Source organism: Acartia tonsa, chromosome 1 (genome assembly GCF_053477335.1).
Source record: "Acartia tonsa isolate MP-2025a chromosome 1, ASM5347733v1, whole genome shotgun sequence".
Classification (NCBI taxonomy): domain Eukaryota; kingdom Metazoa; phylum Arthropoda; class Copepoda; order Calanoida; family Acartiidae; genus Acartia; species Acartia tonsa.
In genome coordinates this window covers 60,705,814-60,727,021 of record NC_137260.1, presented here as the reverse complement: position 1 = coordinate 60,727,021, position 21,208 = coordinate 60,705,814, and the positions used below count along the sequence as shown (strand labels likewise).

The 21,208-nt window shown below is 31.9% G+C and overlaps 3 protein-coding genes across 3 annotated transcripts; 2 read left to right on the top strand and 1 right to left on the bottom strand.

The window, feature by feature from the left end:
• Positions 1-593: 593 nt before the first annotated feature.
• On the bottom strand, positions 594-12,220 carry LOC145325684 (phosphatidate cytidylyltransferase, photoreceptor-specific-like). Its single transcript, XM_080168641.1, has 8 exons — positions 11,953-12,220; positions 11,402-11,498; positions 11,053-11,149; positions 10,092-10,237; positions 9,453-9,642; positions 4,590-4,766; positions 2,488-2,572; positions 594-690 (listed from the first exon to the last, which is right to left on the bottom strand). Exons 1-8 carry the CDS (start codon positions 12,126-12,128, stop codon positions 609-611), a joined length of 1,050 nt encoding a protein of 349 aa, XP_080024767.1. The 5' UTR covers positions 12,129-12,220; the 3' UTR covers positions 594-608.
• A 3,169-nt stretch (positions 12,221-15,389) lies between these two features.
• On the top strand, positions 15,390-19,112 carry LOC145325674 (copper homeostasis protein cutC homolog). The gene is made up of 6 exons (XM_080168629.1): positions 15,390-15,549; positions 16,011-16,103; positions 16,365-16,469; positions 16,862-17,042; positions 17,555-17,625; positions 18,666-19,112. Exons 1-6 carry the CDS (start codon positions 15,412-15,414, stop codon positions 18,831-18,833), a joined length of 756 nt encoding a protein of 251 aa, XP_080024755.1. The 5' UTR covers positions 15,390-15,411; the 3' UTR covers positions 18,834-19,112.
• Positions 19,113-19,141: 29 nt separating this feature from the next.
• Positions 19,142-21,207, top strand: Pdxk (pyridoxal kinase). The gene is made up of 2 exons (XM_080168620.1): positions 19,142-20,249; positions 20,564-21,207. The coding sequence occupies exon 1, from the start codon at positions 19,266-19,268 to the stop codon at positions 20,184-20,186; it is 921 nt and encodes a 306-aa protein (XP_080024746.1). The 5' UTR covers positions 19,142-19,265; the 3' UTR covers positions 20,187-20,249; positions 20,564-21,207.
• Position 21,208: the final 1 nt, after the last annotated feature.

Below are 21,208 nucleotides of genomic sequence, written 5' to 3'. Positions count from 1 at the left end.
GTGGCTACGCTCCTAGCTTATTGGAACTTTAAATCCAAAGGGTAGTGAGCTCATAAAGATAGCCTAAAAGCATCTTGTGACCTATGCGAAGCTTCCATAAAATAAAACATTATAGCTTCACTTCTTATAAGTAGGTTTTCCTTGATTTAAAAAATACAACTTACTAATTCTAAGATATTAAAGAAACATTTCACTGCTAACAGAAACATCTTTGAGATGAACGAACTTGAGGCCTAAATTCTTTGGAAGACGATATCTTTTAGGAATAAACTAAAATAAAAATTTATTAATAAATTCAAAAAATACAAAGCATCTCTATAAAATAATAGAGTGTTTCAAACCTATTTTTTGTGATAATTTTTTACACAAAAAAAAGTATATTAACAACCACTATTTGCAATGAATGCAGTCTAGAACTTCTTCTATGAAAATGACACAGACAACCAAACCTTAAATTGTAAGATCATAATCTGGAAAGTCCCAAAAAATATGTTAACTTCCCCTAGGCTTACTATTTTATTTAATGTCTTTAGTTATGAAGAAGTTTCGAAAAAAAATTATAAATTCATTGCAAAAAAAGTAATATAAGAAGATAGTGTATAACAATATTATATTTGATTAACAATATTAGCAACAAAGTTATTAGTATAAATATATGCAAATGAAGCCATTAGAAACATGCAGTCACATCTGAAATTAATAAAATATGTGAATGGATAATGATATAGAATATACGTGGATATTATGATAGGGTAAAAATTTCGTCAATTCAGGATGCTAATATGGACATCACTTATTGGTTAGTTTGTTCATCCGGTATGAGGGGAGGGAATGAGATGAAGGGGTTAAATAGGGGAATCGTTATTTTGGTACTACGTCAAACACTAGATACGTCAAACAGTAGATGCGACAAACGCTAGACAGACAAACAGTAGATGCGTCAAACGCTAGACAGACAAACAATAGATGCGTCAAACACTAGACTGCGACAAACAGTAGAATTTTTAATTTCGCGACAAACGATAGAATTTTTAAAGTGCGACAAACACTAGAAGCGACATACAGTAGAATTTAAACTTATAAAATATTCATAGATATTTTTGTTTATAAATACTAAATTCAAAAATCTATCAATGCAGGGATCTAAAAAGATAAGATAATTGCCGAAAAAATCTATGTACATACCGTAAAATTAGTGGTTGAAACGTTTGAACACTTAACTTTTTAAACCAACCAATCAAATTAATTCACGTAACAAAAGTTGTTTAGTCAATAAATAAAAAAAAACGTTCGTATAAAACTTTGAGGACTAGTATAATAAACAGCCCATTGTCCCCTCTCGCTCTGCTATCATTGTCCTTTCCCTGCAGATTTTTCCTAAGAGGTTGATAAATTTTTTTGTTGGGGGTGGTTGGGAGTGTCTCACCCCCCAAGAAAATAGCTTAAAACTATCACAGGACCATTAGGTATATCCTTGAAGAGTAGAGCCCATTAGTTTCAGCAGTTAGCGGGATCCTAAGCTTAAGACGGGAATACAGAGATCATTCTACTTTGTATCCTTATAATAAAGTAACAGGATGTTTGTGTGTCTGTGTGTCTGTGTATTTGTGTGTTTGTGTGTTTGTACCGAAGGATCTCGCTAACCGCTGAACTGATCGGGTTCTCCTTAACAGGGTATATTCCTATATGTCCCGGGAAGGTTTATAACTATTTTGGGGGAGGGTACCACCACCCTCCCTAGAGAAATTAAATTTTTAAAAAAATTAATCGATTTTAGAAAGAGAGTTCAACGAAAAATAAGCGTCAAACGTTAAATAGCTATATTTTGAATATAAATAAAAACAATTAAAGTGCCACTAGAGGCCTCTAGGGGCGTAGCCGCTAGTTATAGATATAATTGGATTAATTCTAGCGTTTGTCGTATCTATTGTTTGTCGCCTTTAGAAAAAATCTAGTGTTTGTCATATTCTAGCGTTTGTCGCATTCTAGCGTTTGTCGTATCTAGCGTATGTCGTGTCTAGGGTTTGTCTGTCTACTGTTTGTCTGTCTAGCGTTTGTCGCATCTACTGTTTGACGTATCTAGGGTTTGACGTAGTACCGTTATTTTAGCCTGCTACATGTTTTACTTTATAAACATAACTCTACCTATCTAACAACTAACGGATACGAACCTAGAGGTCTTAAAAAGAAAAGAATAGGTGGATGGGGAAGTAGACAGCGCCCCATTTTTAATTTTAGTTTAATTTTTTGGGGGGATTTGTGTTTTTTTTCTAAGCGCGATTTCTCTTGTGGGGGGAGAGGGTGGTTCCCCTACCACAAAACAGTTAAAAACCTTCCTAGGACCTTTGAGAATCTAATGAACAATATCGGTTCAGCAATTAGCGAGATCCTTCAGGGCACACAGACATAAAAAAAACATATACACACAGATCCTATTACTTTATTATAATAACAATAGGTATATGATAATTTATAAAAAAAAATTACCTATCTAGGACTCCTCCATGACCGGGGATTAGGTTACCAAAATTCTTCTTCTTACAAGCTCGTTTAAATCCACTGCATAGAAAACCTAAAATAGGTGCTACATAATGAATAAATTCAGTAGCAGCGAAGCTTTTTGTCAAACAACAATCTTGATATTTTTATGCACCCTACCAAGTCTGCAAAAATGAAAGTTGTCTTTGAATTAAAAAACTTACAAAGCGGCAGTGGTCGGAAGCGGATTTTGGTGATTTATGGACATACAAACGAAATTTAACATTCTTATACCTAATTTCGCGAACCTGAAATTATTTAAATCTTTTATGACATGTATTTTTATGACTGTCTTTCAGGAGGCCATAAAAATCATAAGCTTGACAAAAAAAAAGTTCTAATTTAAATTTAAATTCTTTGAAATAAGTGAATAAATAGTGATACTGATAAGTAAATAAATAGTAGTTATCTGAAAATATTCGATATAAGTAAACGTACGGTGTACACATTGATAAATTGCATGATTCAAAGATATATTTTTCAAATGATTTCTAGGCATTTAGAGACAAGACATAGTGAAAGAAATTATCTGTGATTTCACTAAATATGCCTATCGAGCACTAACCCCCTTTATTTTAAAATAAATCTAAAATAAGCGAAGGGGGTAGTTTTTTTCTATTCCCAACCCCTACAACGGAAGATCCTAACTATGCGGGGCTACCCAGTTTCCAACATATCCTAACAAAAAAGAATAAAATTAATTAACATAATACTCCCCCTACCCCCCCTCCGGCCTAGCCTTGCCATTCCATTTCAAATGAGGGGGGATAGAGTTCTATGCTTGACAAGTCACTTTGCGGGAAACGCTAAAAACAACCCTAAATATATAACTTTGTGCTTAATTATTAGGGGAAAAGAATATTAATGTTCAATAGTCGTATTCCTGGAGCCCTGAATAATTTCTTATGCGCATTAATTTTATAGTTTTCGTGGCATTTATAATGAGCGTGATCTTCAGAAAATACTGAAATATCGAGTGATACAGGGAGAAGACAATAGACGATAAATCAATTCATTAATTGTAAATTTAGACTTAAAAGGTAATTGAAATGGGAAAAAGAAAGGGTCGTGAAAGTTATTTATCGCAACGTATTATATAAAAAATAAAACTGGTTTTAACTTTAAGAATTTTATTTTAATATTCGTGGAAAATTGTCTGCAAAACGATGCTATTCATGATTTTTCAGTATAGCTGAATACATGTTCTAATCCAGCGGATATCAAACGGTTACGAAGCCAAGTGGAAATGATTTTACCCATTGCTTTCCTTCCAGGCATTATATTAACATTTTATATAATTTGTAATGTACATTATGATTACTATCAACAATTTTCATAGTTTTAAAACATTTTATTCTGTAACATTTGTTGAAACTGAATCTTCTAGACAGAAACGTTTAATGTATGTTTAATAGATAGAGATCAAATAAAACGAATCTGCTTATAGGAAAACGTTTCACCAGCAGAAAGTTAGTTAGGTAAAATTTACTTTATAATATTTTTAAAAGCGAAGCTTTTCTATAATTAGGGTCGGTTCGTACGTCCGTCCGTACTTTGCATGATGATTCCTGTAGTATTTAGGTACGATTTAGAAAGCGTAGCAACTCTATAGTCATTACCAGAATGTCCGTATGTCCATTTTAAACATGTTGATTTTTCTACTTTTTTAACAACAAATTTTTATGTGATCTAATTATCCGTTTGATCTGTTTTTTGGTATATTGATTCCTGAGACAACAAAGAACAATAGTATAGGCAAAGCAACTCTATAATCAAGTCCTAAAAATGTAAGTATGTCCAAAACATTATCCTGTATCAAGCAGTTTTTCAACAAATTTACTTATAATTTTGATTCGACTCTTTTGATACTTTTATATTCTGATTATTCAGTTCAGACACTATACAAGTGTTAATGTTCGTTTGTCCTACCGTTTCAGTGCTTCGCTTTTATGGATGTTGTCATCCTTGTTCTATTATGAAAAATACCAATATATTTATCTACCTAAATGTGTAATTGAACATAAAATTAAACAAACAAAAAATATGTTTACCTGCAGTGGGTCCAAAAGTACTGGCAAATATACTAATATACAGCGCATGCCAGCAAAACTCTGGTAGGATGCCCTGTGCCAGGTCAAAGGGCTCCAGATCACAGGAAGTGGCGGTCAGGCCTGAAGTGGGACACGCCAAAGACTCAAATCTGCTTAGAAATAACCCAAACAATGGCCCTGAAAAAGAAAAATATAAAAATAAACGTTATTAATCACTTAAATTATTTAGTTTTTATTTGTTTTCGTGTTTACTTTTTAATATTTTTCTTAATATTCAACAGCTGGATAACAAAAAAAAAGACCAAAAAGACTCAAAACTCCTAAACCATTTGAACTGACGATAGTAGGTGTCCTACTAATAATCGGTAATCCTCCCAAATCTATAAAAGGAACAAAACAGTACCAATAATAACCAAAAAGCAGTCGAACCCTCAACCTCATGAATGAAAGTAAGCAAAATTATTTGTTTTTATATATCTGTTTACTTCTAGATTTTGAATTAAAACTTGAGAACAATACCGCTATCAAATTACCCAGGGATCTAATAGGATAAGATAATAACCGAGAAATTGATGTACAACCCCTTTGATAATACAAAAATTATCCCTTCTGTGGATTAAAATTAGAGGTTGAAACGTTTAAACACTCAAATTACTTATCCAACCAATCAAAATTCTCACAAATCCCCAAAGTTGTTAAAACAATGAATAAGAAAATGTTATTATAAAATTTTGGTGACGATTGTAATAAACCGCCCATTGCCCCTCTCTCTCTCTGCAAATTACCCTGGTATATCAATTATTAAAATTCAATTTAATTTGTACTTCATAATTTTATAAAAACAAAAAACGTTATGTCAATGAAACTTTTTTAAGGGGTAAAAAAGTGTAAACTAAACATAGATTTCTACTTCTAGTGTCAACTTCATGACAACACTAGGTGACACCGTGATGACCTTAATTAGAGTCAAAGGTAAAATCAACGCTGTCAAACGTACAAACAGACGCACGTTCACTTGTAATTAGACGGCTGAAATAATTCACATGAAGGGACACATGAGATATCTCATTCTCTAGTACATTTGACAATTCTAATGGGTGAATTAAGGAATAGGGCACTTAATTTTACAATTAAGAATATCAAACACAGTAATATATTGCTTTGTGGTTTTATTGATAATTGTCAGCAGACACGTAAATGAAAATCATAGGGGTTAAGCCCATAAATTTACATCTACAATAGCTTTAAAACCAAGAGAAAATTTGCTTTTTGTTTGATTTAGAACTGGTTAATTTATGGTTTAGTTATCAAAAAAATGATTCAAATGGCGTAAGAAAATCAAACATAAAAATGAAAATAACATATAAAAAAATCTACAACCCCATATTTCCCCATTTTTCTCTAAGTTATTTTTTTCTGCTGAAAGCTGAGGATCTTAATTAATTATGAAAAGTGATGTCTATAAAAAAAAATAAAGGACAGACTTAGTGATAAATTACAAAATTTCGTCAATAGGTAGCTCAAATCTGACATAATAACACACTCACGCCCAAACTTTGTACTAGAAGTTGATATTCGATTAAGTACAGAAGAAATTGATTAATAATCCAATTTTGCACGTATGAATCAAAATTCTCTCGACAGCAGCAATGTAAAGGTATTCCAGTACTTTCATCATCTTATCAAGTCCAAGGGTCCATTTTGCAATTTTTAGTAGCAAAGCTACTCTGTCTATACCTATATTAGTAAGCCTGACAATAATTCTGTCCAATCGCCTGTCATCGTTGAAAATACGATGCTACTCAACGCCTTTGCTTGCTACACAGCATCTCGTTATTCCGTCAACGATCTTCACACATCTTATCTTTACGCTGTGTCTGCAGACTCTAAAATCTCTCTTTTTATTCTTAATCAAATAGAATTAGCTTGTTGTTGCTACTTTTAGACAAAACTGTCCTCGTATACGTGCGAAAAGACTGGGGTTTCTTTTTTCTCATAAATCTAGTATTCTCACACGCTATGAGCATGATAAAAGTTATAAATAAATCTTATAAAACTTATAAAACCAAAGACATGTACCATGTATGATTACTAATCATTAGACATAATATATTTACATTTACTTTTTTCTAAATAAAAAATACCAGTAATTTTACTGTAGAGTAGATACTAATATTCTCGACTGGTAACATTCATAATAGAGTTAAAGAGGACTATCCACGAACCAGAGCAAGTGATTCTGTGCATCTTCCAGCATTGACCCATAGTAATTTTTAGTGAATATACTAGGTTTATGTTTAATATTTGCTTTATCGACTAAAAAGTTAGGTTTCACCATGGTTTTATATGAAAAAACTTTGAAATGTAAATCAATTTTTAAAGCATAATCATCAAATGCTTTGTTAAGTTCAAAGGACAAACACTGCAGAAAAGCATCAAATGTTGTAAATTGCAAAAGTACATTAATTAAAATGTTTACAAGTTACCAACCCTTTTTTTAAATATACATTTTTAATCACAATAATATACTTTTGTGTCAAAGCTTTTAAACAACAGTTTGAACTCATCAAAACATTCGATGATATTGCACCAAACAATGCTTAACATTTCAAAGTTTTTTTTCATATAAAACCATGGTGAAACCTAACTTTATAGTCGGTAAAGCAAATATTAAACATAAACCTAGTATATTTACTAAAAAAAATACTATGGGTCAATGCTGGAAGGTGCTTAGAATCACTTGCTCTTGTTCGTGGATAGTCCTCTTTAATTTCGTGATATTTGTACTTTTAGTTAAAATTTAAAAGTGGGAAATGTATTTGGAGAGATTCCCTAAACAATGTGTTTTTTAAATTGCGAAGCTACTTTATAAATCGAAATGTACGTCTGTCCTTTTTTTCGTAAGTCCGTATGTAAGTATGAAACATTTAATTTTGGGGTGATTTTCTCGGCTCCTATAAAAGATAGAAGGATGAAATTTTGTATCAACATTCCCATCAATAAAGAGCAACATGGTGGTCAGACCGCCTTAAAGCAGGTTTTTAGCTACTTTTATATTTTTCACATATTTCCACTTATCTTTGGTATTTAGACGTATAAAACATCCACGTCAGTCGGACTGCATTTAGGCAGCTTTTTAGCTATTTTTATAGTTTAATGTTTTTGGGGAAACGTTATTTTCTCGGCTCCTATAAAAGATATATGGCTGAAACTTTTTGTAAAAACCCCCAGCAATATGGAGCATGATTAAGTACGTGCAAGTTTTAAAATTAATTTCATTTATTCGTCTTATCTTAAAAAATATTCATATAAACAATTAACCAAATAAATGCATATTTTGTCTGAGTAGGTACCTGCTAAAAATTAACTTTTCCTAGACAATTTTAGAAAGAAAATATACGATTAATTAAAATGCACAAAATAATTGCAAACCTTGGGAAATTTTAGCACATTTTTTTTTAAAATCAGACTTTGCAATTTTGGTGCAATCTATAATACAAAGTAGAACGATGTCTGTCTGTTTGTTTGTTTGTGTGTTTGTTTGATTGTAGCGAAGGATCTCGCTAACCGCTGAAACGATCGGGTTCTCCTTTACAGGGTAGCTTCTCATAGTTCCCGGGAAACAAAAAAATAATTCCCCCCCCAAAAAAATTTTTTTATCTTTTTCTTTTTTATTTTAAATCTAAAATACGAAAATTGGTTTGATCAAACCTCTTGGGGCAAAGCCCCTAGATGCTAGGGGCGAAGCCACTAGTGGTCTGATAATTGGCTAAATGTCTATGTTAATAGTTTCTACCCCATTAAAAGGACACTTTTATCGATAGCATTACTAAGGGATGGCAATCCGTCAAATTTTTGGCCCGGATTCGGATTCTTACAGGAATCCGTCCAAAAATGGCGGATTCAAGCAGATTCCGGATTCTTATGTTTGGCGGATTCCGGATTCGGATTCCGGATTCTAGCAATATTTTAAAAGGCTTTTTTGTTTAAATTACAAAATTTGAGTGCTATATATGTCCTAAAATTTAATGTTCTTGGTGTTCTCTATAATTCACTTCCGAGAATTGAACCATATTTTAAAAGATTTTATAAATAATGATGATAATCTTTGCCTTCAAAAGAGGGGAAGTTGAAAGAAAAAACTCAAGACGCTAATTTTAGCCTACCAATTAAGAATCCGAATCCACTATTAAAAAACGGATTCCAAAATTGACCAAAAATTGGGCGGATTCCGGATCCCGGATTCGGATACGGATTGCCAACCCTAAGCATTACCTTTCTAAAGATTAGGAATGAAAATATATAGATAACCAACCAATATAAAATTCCTTTTAAACGAGGAATTATTGCGCATATATGCAAATTTCTCGTACTTTGCTTTCAGTTAACGTGGCGGAAAGATTAAAAACCAATAATTAATGAAATACGTTTGAAAGAGACATAATTGTAATTTCTAAGCAAGATATCATTTTTCTAAAATCCAAAGAGGCCTTTTAAATATGCATTTTCTATCAATTTTCCTCATTATGTCACATAAATATCAGCACTATATTAGTTATTACTAATATTCTTAGAAAATTTAACGAGAGTAGCTAACTCATTTTATGTCATCGGTGTGAAATAAAATATGTTAACGGGAAAGTTCCATGTATGGGTATGACACATAACTGAACCCCCTCCCCCCGACCGATAAAGGTGCGGCAAGGGGCCCTACTGTTAAGTGTTTAAGAATAAGAGGGGTTGTATGTGCTTAACAAGGCACTTTGAGGGAAAACGCCATTTGTCAACATAAAAATTGAATAGAGACACCAACTTGATATAAAATCCTATTTATGACAATATCCCTTGAAAACTTTATTTTACCTATACAAACAGTAAAAATTCCGCCGCCAATATATCCCTCCAATGTTTTCTTGGGACTGAGGACAATGAGGGGGGTGCGCCCAACAAAGAATCCGAACATGTAGGCTGCTATGTCGTTGATGGTGATGATGGACACGGCAAAGATGTACCAGATTAGCCCGTGCTTCAAGGTCAACAATAACAGGTGCGCCTAATAAAAAAAGGTTGGGTATAAAAATTCATAATAACAAGGCAGGGGATATTGGGCTGTTTATTACACTAGTCCCCAAAGTTTTATAAGAACGTTTTATTATCCGTTGGCTCAACTACTTTGGTGACTTTTATTGAATTCTTATTGATTGGTTCAATAAGTTGAGTGTCCAAACGTTTCAACCACTAATTATATTTTACAATACAATTAGTGGTAATTTTGTGTATAATCATTAGGGATGAACATCGATTTTTCGGCCATCGTCTTATCCCAATTTCGTCCATAAATTACTCATGAATCCCTAATGAAATCTTCAGTAAATACAACTTTTAAGAAAAGTTAGTCGGTATATGTCATTTTACGACAGTTACTTGAAGTAGTGGTACAGTTTATGACATACTCTATTTAGTATTTATAGAGTAGCTGCGCTACTAGAAATGTTTCAATACCTGAAACGTGAGAAAAATAATGATCATATGCGTCCAGGCAAAATGGCAATATCTGATGATACAATTGTCAGTGGTATCTACAGTTGTTAAGAACCAGGAGAGAAGGAGCAGATATCCTCCGTAGCTCACAACTTCCTTCCATCTCACTTAAACAAAAACAAGCATGACAACATCCATAAAAGCGAAGCACTGAAACGGTAGGACAAACGGACATTAACACTTGTATTCCTAGTGTCAGAACTAAATAATCAGAATATAAATATATAAGAGTCGAAGCAAAATTGTAAGTAATTTTGTTGAAAAACTGCCTAATGTTTATAGACATACTTACATTTTTAGGACTTGATTATAGAGTTGCTTCGCTTATAATATTGTAACCATGCAAAGTTTGAAATCGGATAGGACAATTCTAACATGCCTAAATTAACGAAAAAAGCTATCCGTCTAGGACGTATGGACGGATTGACCGACCCTAATTATAGAAAAGCTTCGCTATTAACAAGCATGACAACATCTATAACTAGCGAAGCAAAAAACCATAGTGTGGACAAGCAGACAAAGTAAGTAATAGAGCAGATGTTCAGTTTTCATAACAAAGAAAAATTGAGAAATAATTTACGAAAACTCCCAAGAAAATCACTAAACCTTAAACAGACCTTTACATATTTTGAAGCATTTCCGGCAGACTTACGGACAAGATAATTTTTAAATTAGATGTGCATATGTCATAGGAATCTTCACTAAAATTTCAGCTGTCTTTATTTAATAGCAGCCGAGAAAATCACACTCCCCATAGCGTTACAGACTGTCTGACAACAGACAGAAATAGTGATTTATAGAGTAGCTTTGCTACTAAGAAGACAGTTGTTACATCAAGACTTATTTATCCAAAATATTTTTTCGTCTAAAAACTAGGTAGGTAGGTATATAATATTGAAAAAAAGAAAAAAAAATTTTGCACCTATTTCTGCTGGAATGTAGTTTGTGAGTACGGGATCTAGCCAGTAAAAGTTTGCAAGGAACAACATCTGCCAAGACCAAACTCGTAGATCTTCGCTCTGAAAACTATAAGTTTAACTGAACGTTCTGTAAATTGTATATTTCTTTAGTTACCGATTCATGTACCTCCAGCTACTGTGATTTTAAGAAGCAATAGGTAGCTATTAAATAGTGAGTGTAAAATAAAAAGTGAACTGTAAAAAGCATTTTTCGACAAATCGTAATAATCAGGACATCCTCTTTTAAACAATATGGAGCCAACTCTTCCTTAATAAGTAGCAGCAATGCCTTGGTAATATTTAAGTTTGTACCTGTGTAAATTGAATACCCAGCTCCATAGCTTCGTGGAAAGAGGTAATTTGTACTGTGTAGGTAAGAAGCATTAAACCAAGCACGCCCATTTGAACACTACAAAAAAATCAAAAGTAAATATACTAATATCAAACTAGGTAGTTTATTCATATCTTATGTTATACTATTAAAAAGTCCACACGCCTTTAATATTTATAATTCAATTGTTTTTTGACTGATTTTGATTCAAAAAAAACCTAATTAGGTACATGATTTGAATTTCTCATCTAACACCCGAATTAGTTATACTTTTCAGGATGCTTTATCAATCTCTATTGGTGGTTTTAGGCTATTTTCTTAAATCAACCAACCTCCCCTAGAAACAAGGGGCGCAGCAACTAATATATTTTAAATATTTTAATTATATGCATTTGTTCTTATTTCATTAAATTATTGTATTAGTTTCTATTGTTTCGCTACTTTTGGGCATGACTGCCCTTGTTCATTCAAATTAGATTATAATTTTAGAAGCGTATCTACTGTATAACTCGCTTATTTCCTATTTACTTACATAATAGTAAAGGCTGATATGAGAAGGCAACCAGACTGCATACGGACCAACCAAGACTGCCATCTGGGGGGCAGGCCAGATATATCACATAAGTAGAATTTAATTTTATGCGTGGAGGATGCAGCACTTTGAAGAGAAGCGTCCCCTGAGTCTTTGTTTTTCTTTTTTGTGACCATTTTTAGATTTTGTGATGTTTGAGGATTATTTAAGTTAGAAAAAAAATTATTTGTTTCGTCTTGTTCACATTTTTGTAATTTTTAATTAATCTGAAAAATACAATTATGACATACATTTTACAAAAAAAAACATACAAAAGTTTTTATTTAAAATATTTTACGCTTATTCATTACCTATTTATATATGCCTAACAATGTACAAAGATAAATTTGGGAAATTTATTAAATCATATTTAAGGTCAAATATTACCTTATCTTTAAGTAAATATATTTCTGTTACGAAAAGGTTAAACAATAATATACATTAGTCAAACAATTAACCTAAAATTAACAAACAATGGATTAGATAATAACTGTTTAAATAAATTTAAATTGGAAGGTAAATTCGGACAGAAAAGATTTCCAATAAGAGAATATGACTATAAGGATAGCCTCTCTTTTTTCTTCTTTTTAAAATCAAATGAAATTTTTTTCTCGTTGTATTTACCTACCCTCCCAAAAATACATAACATCTATCCATGACTAAAATCATTTTTTTTTTTTTTTTTTTTTTTTTTTATTATTATTATTATTTGATTCTTTATTTGTCTTTATCAAATAAAAATCATTAATATCAAGAAAATGATATTTCAATCGCAGAGACAATTTAAAAACAAATATTTAAACCATAGGTAACTTTGAAAAAATTTCGAAGAAATACAATTTATAACTCTAGCATCAAGGAGCTCTGTAATTGAAGAGAGAGGGAGAGCATAAAAATAGCCTAAAACAAATCCAAGACATATGTAATGTTTTTAATAATGAAGAACTCAAAGGGTAATCGAAAATTAAAGATACAGACAAAAAAGGATTACATTGTCCAAATTGACCTATCCTTAAAGTCAGGCTAACTTCCATGTGTAAAATCACGCAATCGGAAAATTACTTTTTTGCTCCTGTCTAATCACTACACACGTGTACTGCCATGTGTTCAACTACTTTTTAAAATATTCAATTGTTTATCTTTTTTAAACTAACTCCTAAGCTCTGATGATTAATCCTTCCATGTGCTTACCTCAACAAAAGTTGTGAATAAAAGATAAGAGTTAATTTTAAACTGAGTGATAAAATTTATGGAGAAAAAATTCTATTCCTTCCTAGAATTGTTTATGTATGAAAGGTTAATTCGCTTTCTTATTTATTTTAGGAAGATGGTTCGTGTACTCAACAACCATATGGTTGATTTTGCAATTAATACACTCACAACCAGAAGTGTACAATTATACATTTAGATTGATAGAATTAGTTGACCTATCCCCAACTGCTCTGAGAATGTATAGAATGCCTAGCTTTTTAATTCTTTAAAAATATCTCTAGACAGTAAAGGAATTAGGTATACAAATCAAACAATCTAACTTACTTTTGTTCTCTGTTTAATTTTGAGATTTAAAATTTTACCCAGTGAATTAATGGATTATACATTTTATTACTTTTTTTTGCCTCTTGACGTCTCTGATCATCGCAACTAAATCTCATTATAGCCATGTGTACATGATATTTGATAAACTTATTGCTGCAAATGCAGTTCCGTTTCATAACAAGTGTACCGGCGCGGCGGCGAATAAATTTACAAATCAATTTATAGCGAGTACTTGGTATTTCAAGCATTACAAAATTTTTCTAATGTTTTTGCAATAACTATGCATGTTATTTTTTAGGTAGTCTAAATACTGGTTTTCGTAAATCTTTTCTTTTAAAACAAATTTCGCTAGACAGTTGAATGGGGCAATACATTAAGAAATGTTATTTGTAAAATTTAAAAGTTTTTCTAAAATATAATTATTGCTGAAATTCAAACTTATAAAAGTTCATGTCGCAAAAAGTCTACTTTTAGCTGTGATGCTCTGCCTTTGGTAGCTAATATTTAAATACGTTAACCTAGCTATATAATCGATCATATAAAAAAAAAACTTGTCATATATTGCCGGTTTTGGAACTTACAAACATTAAACATACACAAAATCGTAAAATTATACTTGTAAGATTGTAATCATTAACCTACCATGAAGGTTATTAACATTAATAATTAAATATATATTAATAACCTGTTATTGTTATCAACTTTTCAAACTTTCATATTATTTCATTAAAATTTACCGTCTGTTTGTTTTGGTTTTCTTTGAATGCCGCGTTTTGTAATTTAGGTTGTCAACTTTTTATTTGTATTTTAAAATTTTATTATTATACTTACATTCTAATATAGTATCAAACTTTAATGATTCAAAGAACGTGTCCTAACTTTTGTGATTTTGAATTAATCCATTCGTGACGAGCTCACAAAGATCAAAGTTTTGATTCACCGGGTTTCAACAAAAAAGATTTTTTCAATAATTACTCAACAGAATTTTTAAAAAATAAGGTGTCAAATTAAAGATCTTACTGTTTTTGTTTAAAATGACAAGTTTATACTTTTTTGTTGCGTTAAAACCAGATTTATTTTAAAAAAACTTAAATTACTTCAAAAATAAGAGGTCTTCAAAAAACGATTGCATATCTAAATTATATGGATTATATTACATCTACTACTTTCTAAAAGCACCAACTAGCTGTCTTTAAAAAATCACAAAAGTTAGGACACGTTCTTTTTTATCAATAGAAATTATTTAAAAATATATAATTATAAAAAGTTTGCAACCCTGTAAAGAATAAAGTTAGCAGACGAATTATTTGTTTTTGTATACATGTATGATAATATATTGATGTTATATAACAAATCATTTGTCTTGTGTCATAAGATGAGATAAAGAGGCTAGAGCTGCTAGGAGGTAAATTATACGTAATTATGTTGTTTTAATCAAAATTATATTATCAAAACTATATCTTCAGATATTTTATTTCACTTTTTTCTCATACTTTGATATTAATACTTAAAATTTTAGTGTAGCTTCTTTATAGATAAATTGGATAATTAATATGTTTGTCCTAGCATGTTTAAAAGTGATTATATTCTTTTTGTTGGACTTATGACTGTGCCCATAGCACCTAGAGGCTCTTTAATTGAAATGAAATTGAATAAATAAAACTACGGTGACATATTTAATGCTTCTCTAATGGAGAACTCAATCTGTTCTGTGGTCAGCTGATCTTTTATTCCAATTAACACTTAATGAAACATGATTAATTTTAAATCTATTAAATTCTATGTGTCTTATTCTGTGGTTTAGTTATTCAATGTGTGAAATTATATTCTTGTTAAATTTAAATGTTTTTAATTCCAGAGAAGAGTACATCCAAGACTTTAAAAATGGAAGTATGCATTGATAATATAGCCTCTGCCCTAGAAGCTAGTCGTGGTGGAGCATCTAGAATAGAACTTTGTAGCTCCCTCAGTGAAGGTGGGCTTACACCGTCTGTTGGACTACTAAGGATGGTGAAAAAACAGGTTATTTTTCATAAGCTTGGTTTTTTGTGGAGTGAAATAATTTAGATGTCACATTTCTAGTCAAGTTGATTCGTTTTCATGCCAATTCTTATCAGTAACAAGTCGGGTCATGTGGAGGAAACGAAGTTGCGCATTTCGTCGTATTTTAACAGAAGCTTTTAAAAGGTTAGGTTAGGTTAGGTGATTGCCCCGCAGGGGCTAGAAATAGGAAAAGCTACTGTGAAAATATGACGAAACCCGCAACTTCGTTTCCTTCACATGACCCCTCAAGTCCATATATACTGATCAGTGATCAGTGATCACTTATATGGCAGCATTGACAACCCTTAAATCACATGATCTTTTGTGAGTCTTTCGTAAATGGTGAAAGCAATATGCTGCACCTGTTTTGTTTTAAAGCATCCTCTGTACTTTAACTATACTACCTTATTTTTTTATAAAAAAAATATATATTTATGTAGATGGGCATACCTGTGTTTTGTATGATCCGTCCTAGAGGTGGAGATTTCTTGTACAGCGAAGAAGAAATACAAATAATGGAATCAGACATTCAGGAATTCTTGTTAAGAAACTAATTTTTGTTATGCTACATATCTAATAACTTAAGAATTCAGCCATTTTTATAAATGACCAATTTTTTACATAACTTTTCCGACTATTAAAATAGATATTTTTAAGATTATATTTACCTCTTTTTTTCTCTCTTAAAAGAAGAAAAGGATTTCGTTAGGGGTCCGTTTTATTCCCTGACGAAATAAATATAATTAAGATTAATTTTTTAAGGCAATTTTCTAAACAAGATTATCTAAAAACAGATCTGTCTTGAGAACGGGGCTGATGGACTTGTATTTGGTTGTCTAACTGATCAAGGAACTGTAGATAAATCATCATGTATTAGACTTTTAACAGCGGCGAGAAAGGTAAATTATTTACACTACAGGCTACAGCAAACATGAAACTAGAATCTATCTTAGTAGATATCCGACTCAAAACAAATACCTACCTACCTATAGAATTTCATGTCTAATTGTAATACTGCTTTTAATCATACAGTTCAAACAATTTTTTTGGGGTATAGTCCTTCTCTAGACCACGCCTCTTAATGGGCGTTTCGTCGTATTTTCACAGTAGCTTTTGATAGGTTAATTTAGGTTAGGTTAGGTTAAGTTGGGTTAGGAGATTTTACCGCAGGGTTAGGCAAATGGCCCCGCAGGTGCTAGAAATAGGGGAAAAGCTACTGTGAAAATACGACGAAACGCCCCTTAAGAGGCGTTGCCATGCCCTATTATCTAAAAAGTTGAATAATTTTAAGATTAAACCAAATTGCCCTTTGACCTTCCATAGGGCAATTGACATGACCTTATCGATCCTGGAGGCCGCACAGCTTGTTCATGATATGGGATTCGACAGAATTCTCACTAGTGGCGGATTTCCTACTGCTCTTGAGGGCAAAGAAGTTATCAAGCAAATGAGACAGCTGTTTGTAGATAAAGGAAAGGATTTATTTAGATATTGTAAAACATTTTTTAAAATTCCTAAGCCTTAAATTCATCTTCATTGGAAAGGAAAAAAACAATTAATAATACAAAGTAGAACGATGTCTGTTTGTTTGTTTGTAAAGAAGGATCTCGATAACCGCTGAACCGTTCGGGTTCTCCTTGACAGGGTAGCTTCTCATAGGTCCCGGGAAGGTTTATAACTATTTTGGGGGAGGGTATTACCACCCTCCCTAGAAAAATTTTTTGCAATTAGCTAGAGACATAACTAACACCATCTATCGGCGAAAAAAATATTTTTAGTAAATAGCTGACTTTTAAATAGATAAAAAAGAAACAATTTTACGTGTCCCTAGAGGCCTCTAGGTACGTAGCCGCTAGTACAGATTATAAAAGAATTACAAACCCTGTTAAATCCTGTATTGAAATTAGAAAATCAATGACAAATTGAGTTAAATTGATTAACAATATTTAATTGCTGTACTATAAATAAATCCTTTTTGTAACAGAAGGTCCAATAATAATGCCTGGTAGTGGAGTGAACAAAGAAAATCTAGGAACCATATTAACCCATACAGGAACAGTTAGAGATACATTCATTCTTTGATAATAGTTATAGGCAGCTGTGATACTAATAAATCACTGTAAGGTACTTCTTAGATCTAGGATAATACTGTTTTTTTATACAAGGATGACAACATCCAAAAAGCGAAGCACTGAAACGGTAGGATAAACGGACATTAACACTTGTATAGTGTTAGAACTGAATAATCAGAATATAAATTTACAGGAGACGAAGAAAATTGTAAGTAAATTTTTTGAAAAACTGCTTGATACAGGATAATGTTTATGGACATACTTACATTTTTAGGACTTGATTATAGAGAGGCTTTGCTTATAATATTGTACTTTGTTGTTCCAGGAATCAGTATACCAAAAATCAGACCAATCAGATGATTAGATCACATGAAAATTTGTTTCTTAAAAGTAAAAAATCAACATGTTTAAAATGGACGTACGGACATTCTGGTAATGATTATAGAGTTGCTACGCTTTCTAAATCGTACCTAACTACTAAAGGAATAACCATGCAAAGTTTGAAATCGATAGGTCAATTCTAACATGCCTAAATTAACAAAAAAAAAGCTATCCATCTTTGACGAACGGACGGACGGACGAAAGTACGGACATACCCTAATTATAGAAAAGCTTCGCTTTTAAAAACAGGTTGGGGAAGATTATATTAAAAGTATGACTCCAAACCTTTTACATGTTCCCGGCCTTTCCCATTTTAGTTGTTTTATGAAGATTTATTGACTATTAAGATTAAGTATCTGCTCTATAACTCATTTATTTGTTTTCTTTCTTGTTTTGACATGAATTGATTAGATTTAACGCCAAAACCAGGTGCTGCTATTCAGCCAATTAATTTCAATTGAAAATGCGACAAAATTTAATATTTTGTTAGAGTAAAGTTGGAGTAACTAAAGGGGAGTGGGTAAGAAGGGGAGAAAAAAAGAAGGGGGTTGTGGGGAAATTTTCCTTTAGATTTGTTTGTCAGAATCACATTCCCTTTTCCAGGCCAAAATAAAGTATCTTTATTCGTTTTCTGACAAAGGAGCCACCGAGTTTCATGGATCAGCAAGTATAAAAGTAAAATCTGAGATGAAGTACACCAACCCAGCTCTGAGCATGGGTAGTAGCAACTCTGATGAATACAGTAGTAAAGTTACAAGCGCAGAATTAGTTAAAGCTATGTGTGATATTTACAATGCTAGTGTTAAATAGTTAAAATCTTTAAGTGTCAATTTTAAGATGTGATATATTGCAGCTACTCTATTAATCAGGCATGTCTGTCCGATTAGGCTAACAAAATGCATTTTACTGATTCTTTTGACGGATATTAGATATTTTGAGGATGTGTCAACAGTCAACAAATTTTCTCTACTCTCACTGTACCTTTGAATCTTGTTATTAGTGTTTTCATGATAAATTAGTTAGCATTCTATTTCTGCACTGCTTATGGTCATAACTATAATTGTTATCAAAAGAATAGGTATAATGAATATGATTTAAGTTTTGGACATTTTAAAAAACTTTTATATTTTCAGATAAAGATATAATGTTCTAATTTTCATTCTTAGTTTTTCAATTTGTCAAACTAAGATATATTTATAAAATACATATATACATAAAATAATAAGCAAGAGCTGAATAAAAATGGCTGATCTTACTCCACGTGTTCTATCAATCCAGAGTCATGTTGTGTCTGGTTATGTTGGAAACAAAAGTGCCACCTTTCCCCTCCAGCTGCTGGGATTTGAGGTGGACGCCATCAATTCTGTTCAATTTTCCAACCATACGGGTTACAAGAATGGCATCAAGGGCCAGGTATTGGATGATAACCAGCTTCAAGAGTTGATAGATGGCTTGGACATGAACGGGATCAACAAATATTCTCACATCATAAACGGCTACATAGGGTCAAAATCTTTTCTACACAAACTTGGAGATATAGTAAAGCATCTGAAGGAGGTTAATCCTGAACTCATTTATGTGTGTGATCCAGTCATGGGAGACTTTGGACCTGGCATGTATGTACCCAAGGAGCTGCTGCCTGTTTACCAGGACGTGATAGTGCCATTGTCTGATGTTTGTCTGCCTAATCAATTTGAGGCAGAACTGATAACTGGTAGAAAGATTGTCAATGAAGAAGATGCTCTACAAGTTATGCAGGATTTTCATGCCAAGGGGGTGAAAACTGTTATTCTGTCCAGCACCGAACTTGGGGACACAAAGCATTTAGTCGGACTTGCTAGCTGCAAGCTTACAAATACAGTTATTAAGGTGAAGATCCCTAAATTTCCAGCAGCTTTTGTTGGAACAGGCGATCTGTTTACTGCCCTCTGTACAGCTTGGCTGTATAAAACTAAGGGAGATTTGAAGCTTACCTTAGAAAATACCCTGAATACAATGCAGGTTATTCTTGACAGAACATTGAAGCATGCCAACAGTGCCGCTGCTATGACTGGAGATGCTGCTCCTACGCCTCCACAAATGGAGCTGAAACTTATTCAGAGCAAGGATGTCATAGAAAATCCCAAAAGTGGAGGTGTAACTGCTGAACTATTGAGCTCTTAATAAAATATGTTTTAAACGTAGTCTATGCTAGTAGTCAATGTTAATTTATGTTATAGAAAAGGGGTAGTTGCACAAAATGCATTTAATTTTTAATGTAGTGAAACGGATATTTTTTCCTGTCTAATGGTTTAAACTACAAGGGCATATATCTTAGAGAATTTCAAATTTCTACCACGTAGTTTTAAAAATATCAAGACTTCTTGAAATATATGAAACTTAAATGGCTGTCTTGTTTTCACAAAAAAAAACAGCATGACGGCTAATTCAGTGATGTCTAATTGTTTGTTAAAAAAAAACTATATATGTTTGATGGTATACTTGTAACTTCTGCTGGTAATTATTTTTCTAAAATGCACTTCATGCAACTATCCCTTTAGTGTTGATGGTTTTACATCTAAAAGTACAGAAAAATGTTTTTCTTTTAGTGGTCGTATTATACCTAAGAATGTTAATGTTGTTGTCTTTTTTTATTTTATATTAGTTTATTTTTGCATTTACATTTTTGTAAATCAATGAGTAAATTATGCTTTTATAGCATTCTGAGCTTCTTATCTTCTTGCATTATTTTTCTATTATGAAACTAATTTTCTTTTTTCTTGCCTTATGTACTTTAGATTTTAGTTTTGTTCCTTACTTCATGGTGATTGTAGAGATTAGTAATTATGTTAGAATGTGTGTTTCATGTAATTGTAGTATTTAGATAGATATAAAATTCAATGAAAGTCTTCCATTTTATAAAAATGTGCCATATCCATTAGGTAGTAATGTTTAGTGTTTTTATTTTATGAAATAATATTTTAGTATAAGAATTGCTTTCAAATTTTTAAAATAGTTTAAATAATTTTTAAAAATTAAGTAGGTAAATGTATTTACAAAAACTGTATTTTAAGTCGTGACAAAAAAATGTGATTTTTGTTCATAATTTGATTTAAAGTTAAATACTGTGCATTTTATTTTTCAGTTTAATATAAAATGCAGTCTTTTTATAGTTATTTTACTTTTAAAGCATGATGTACCTATTT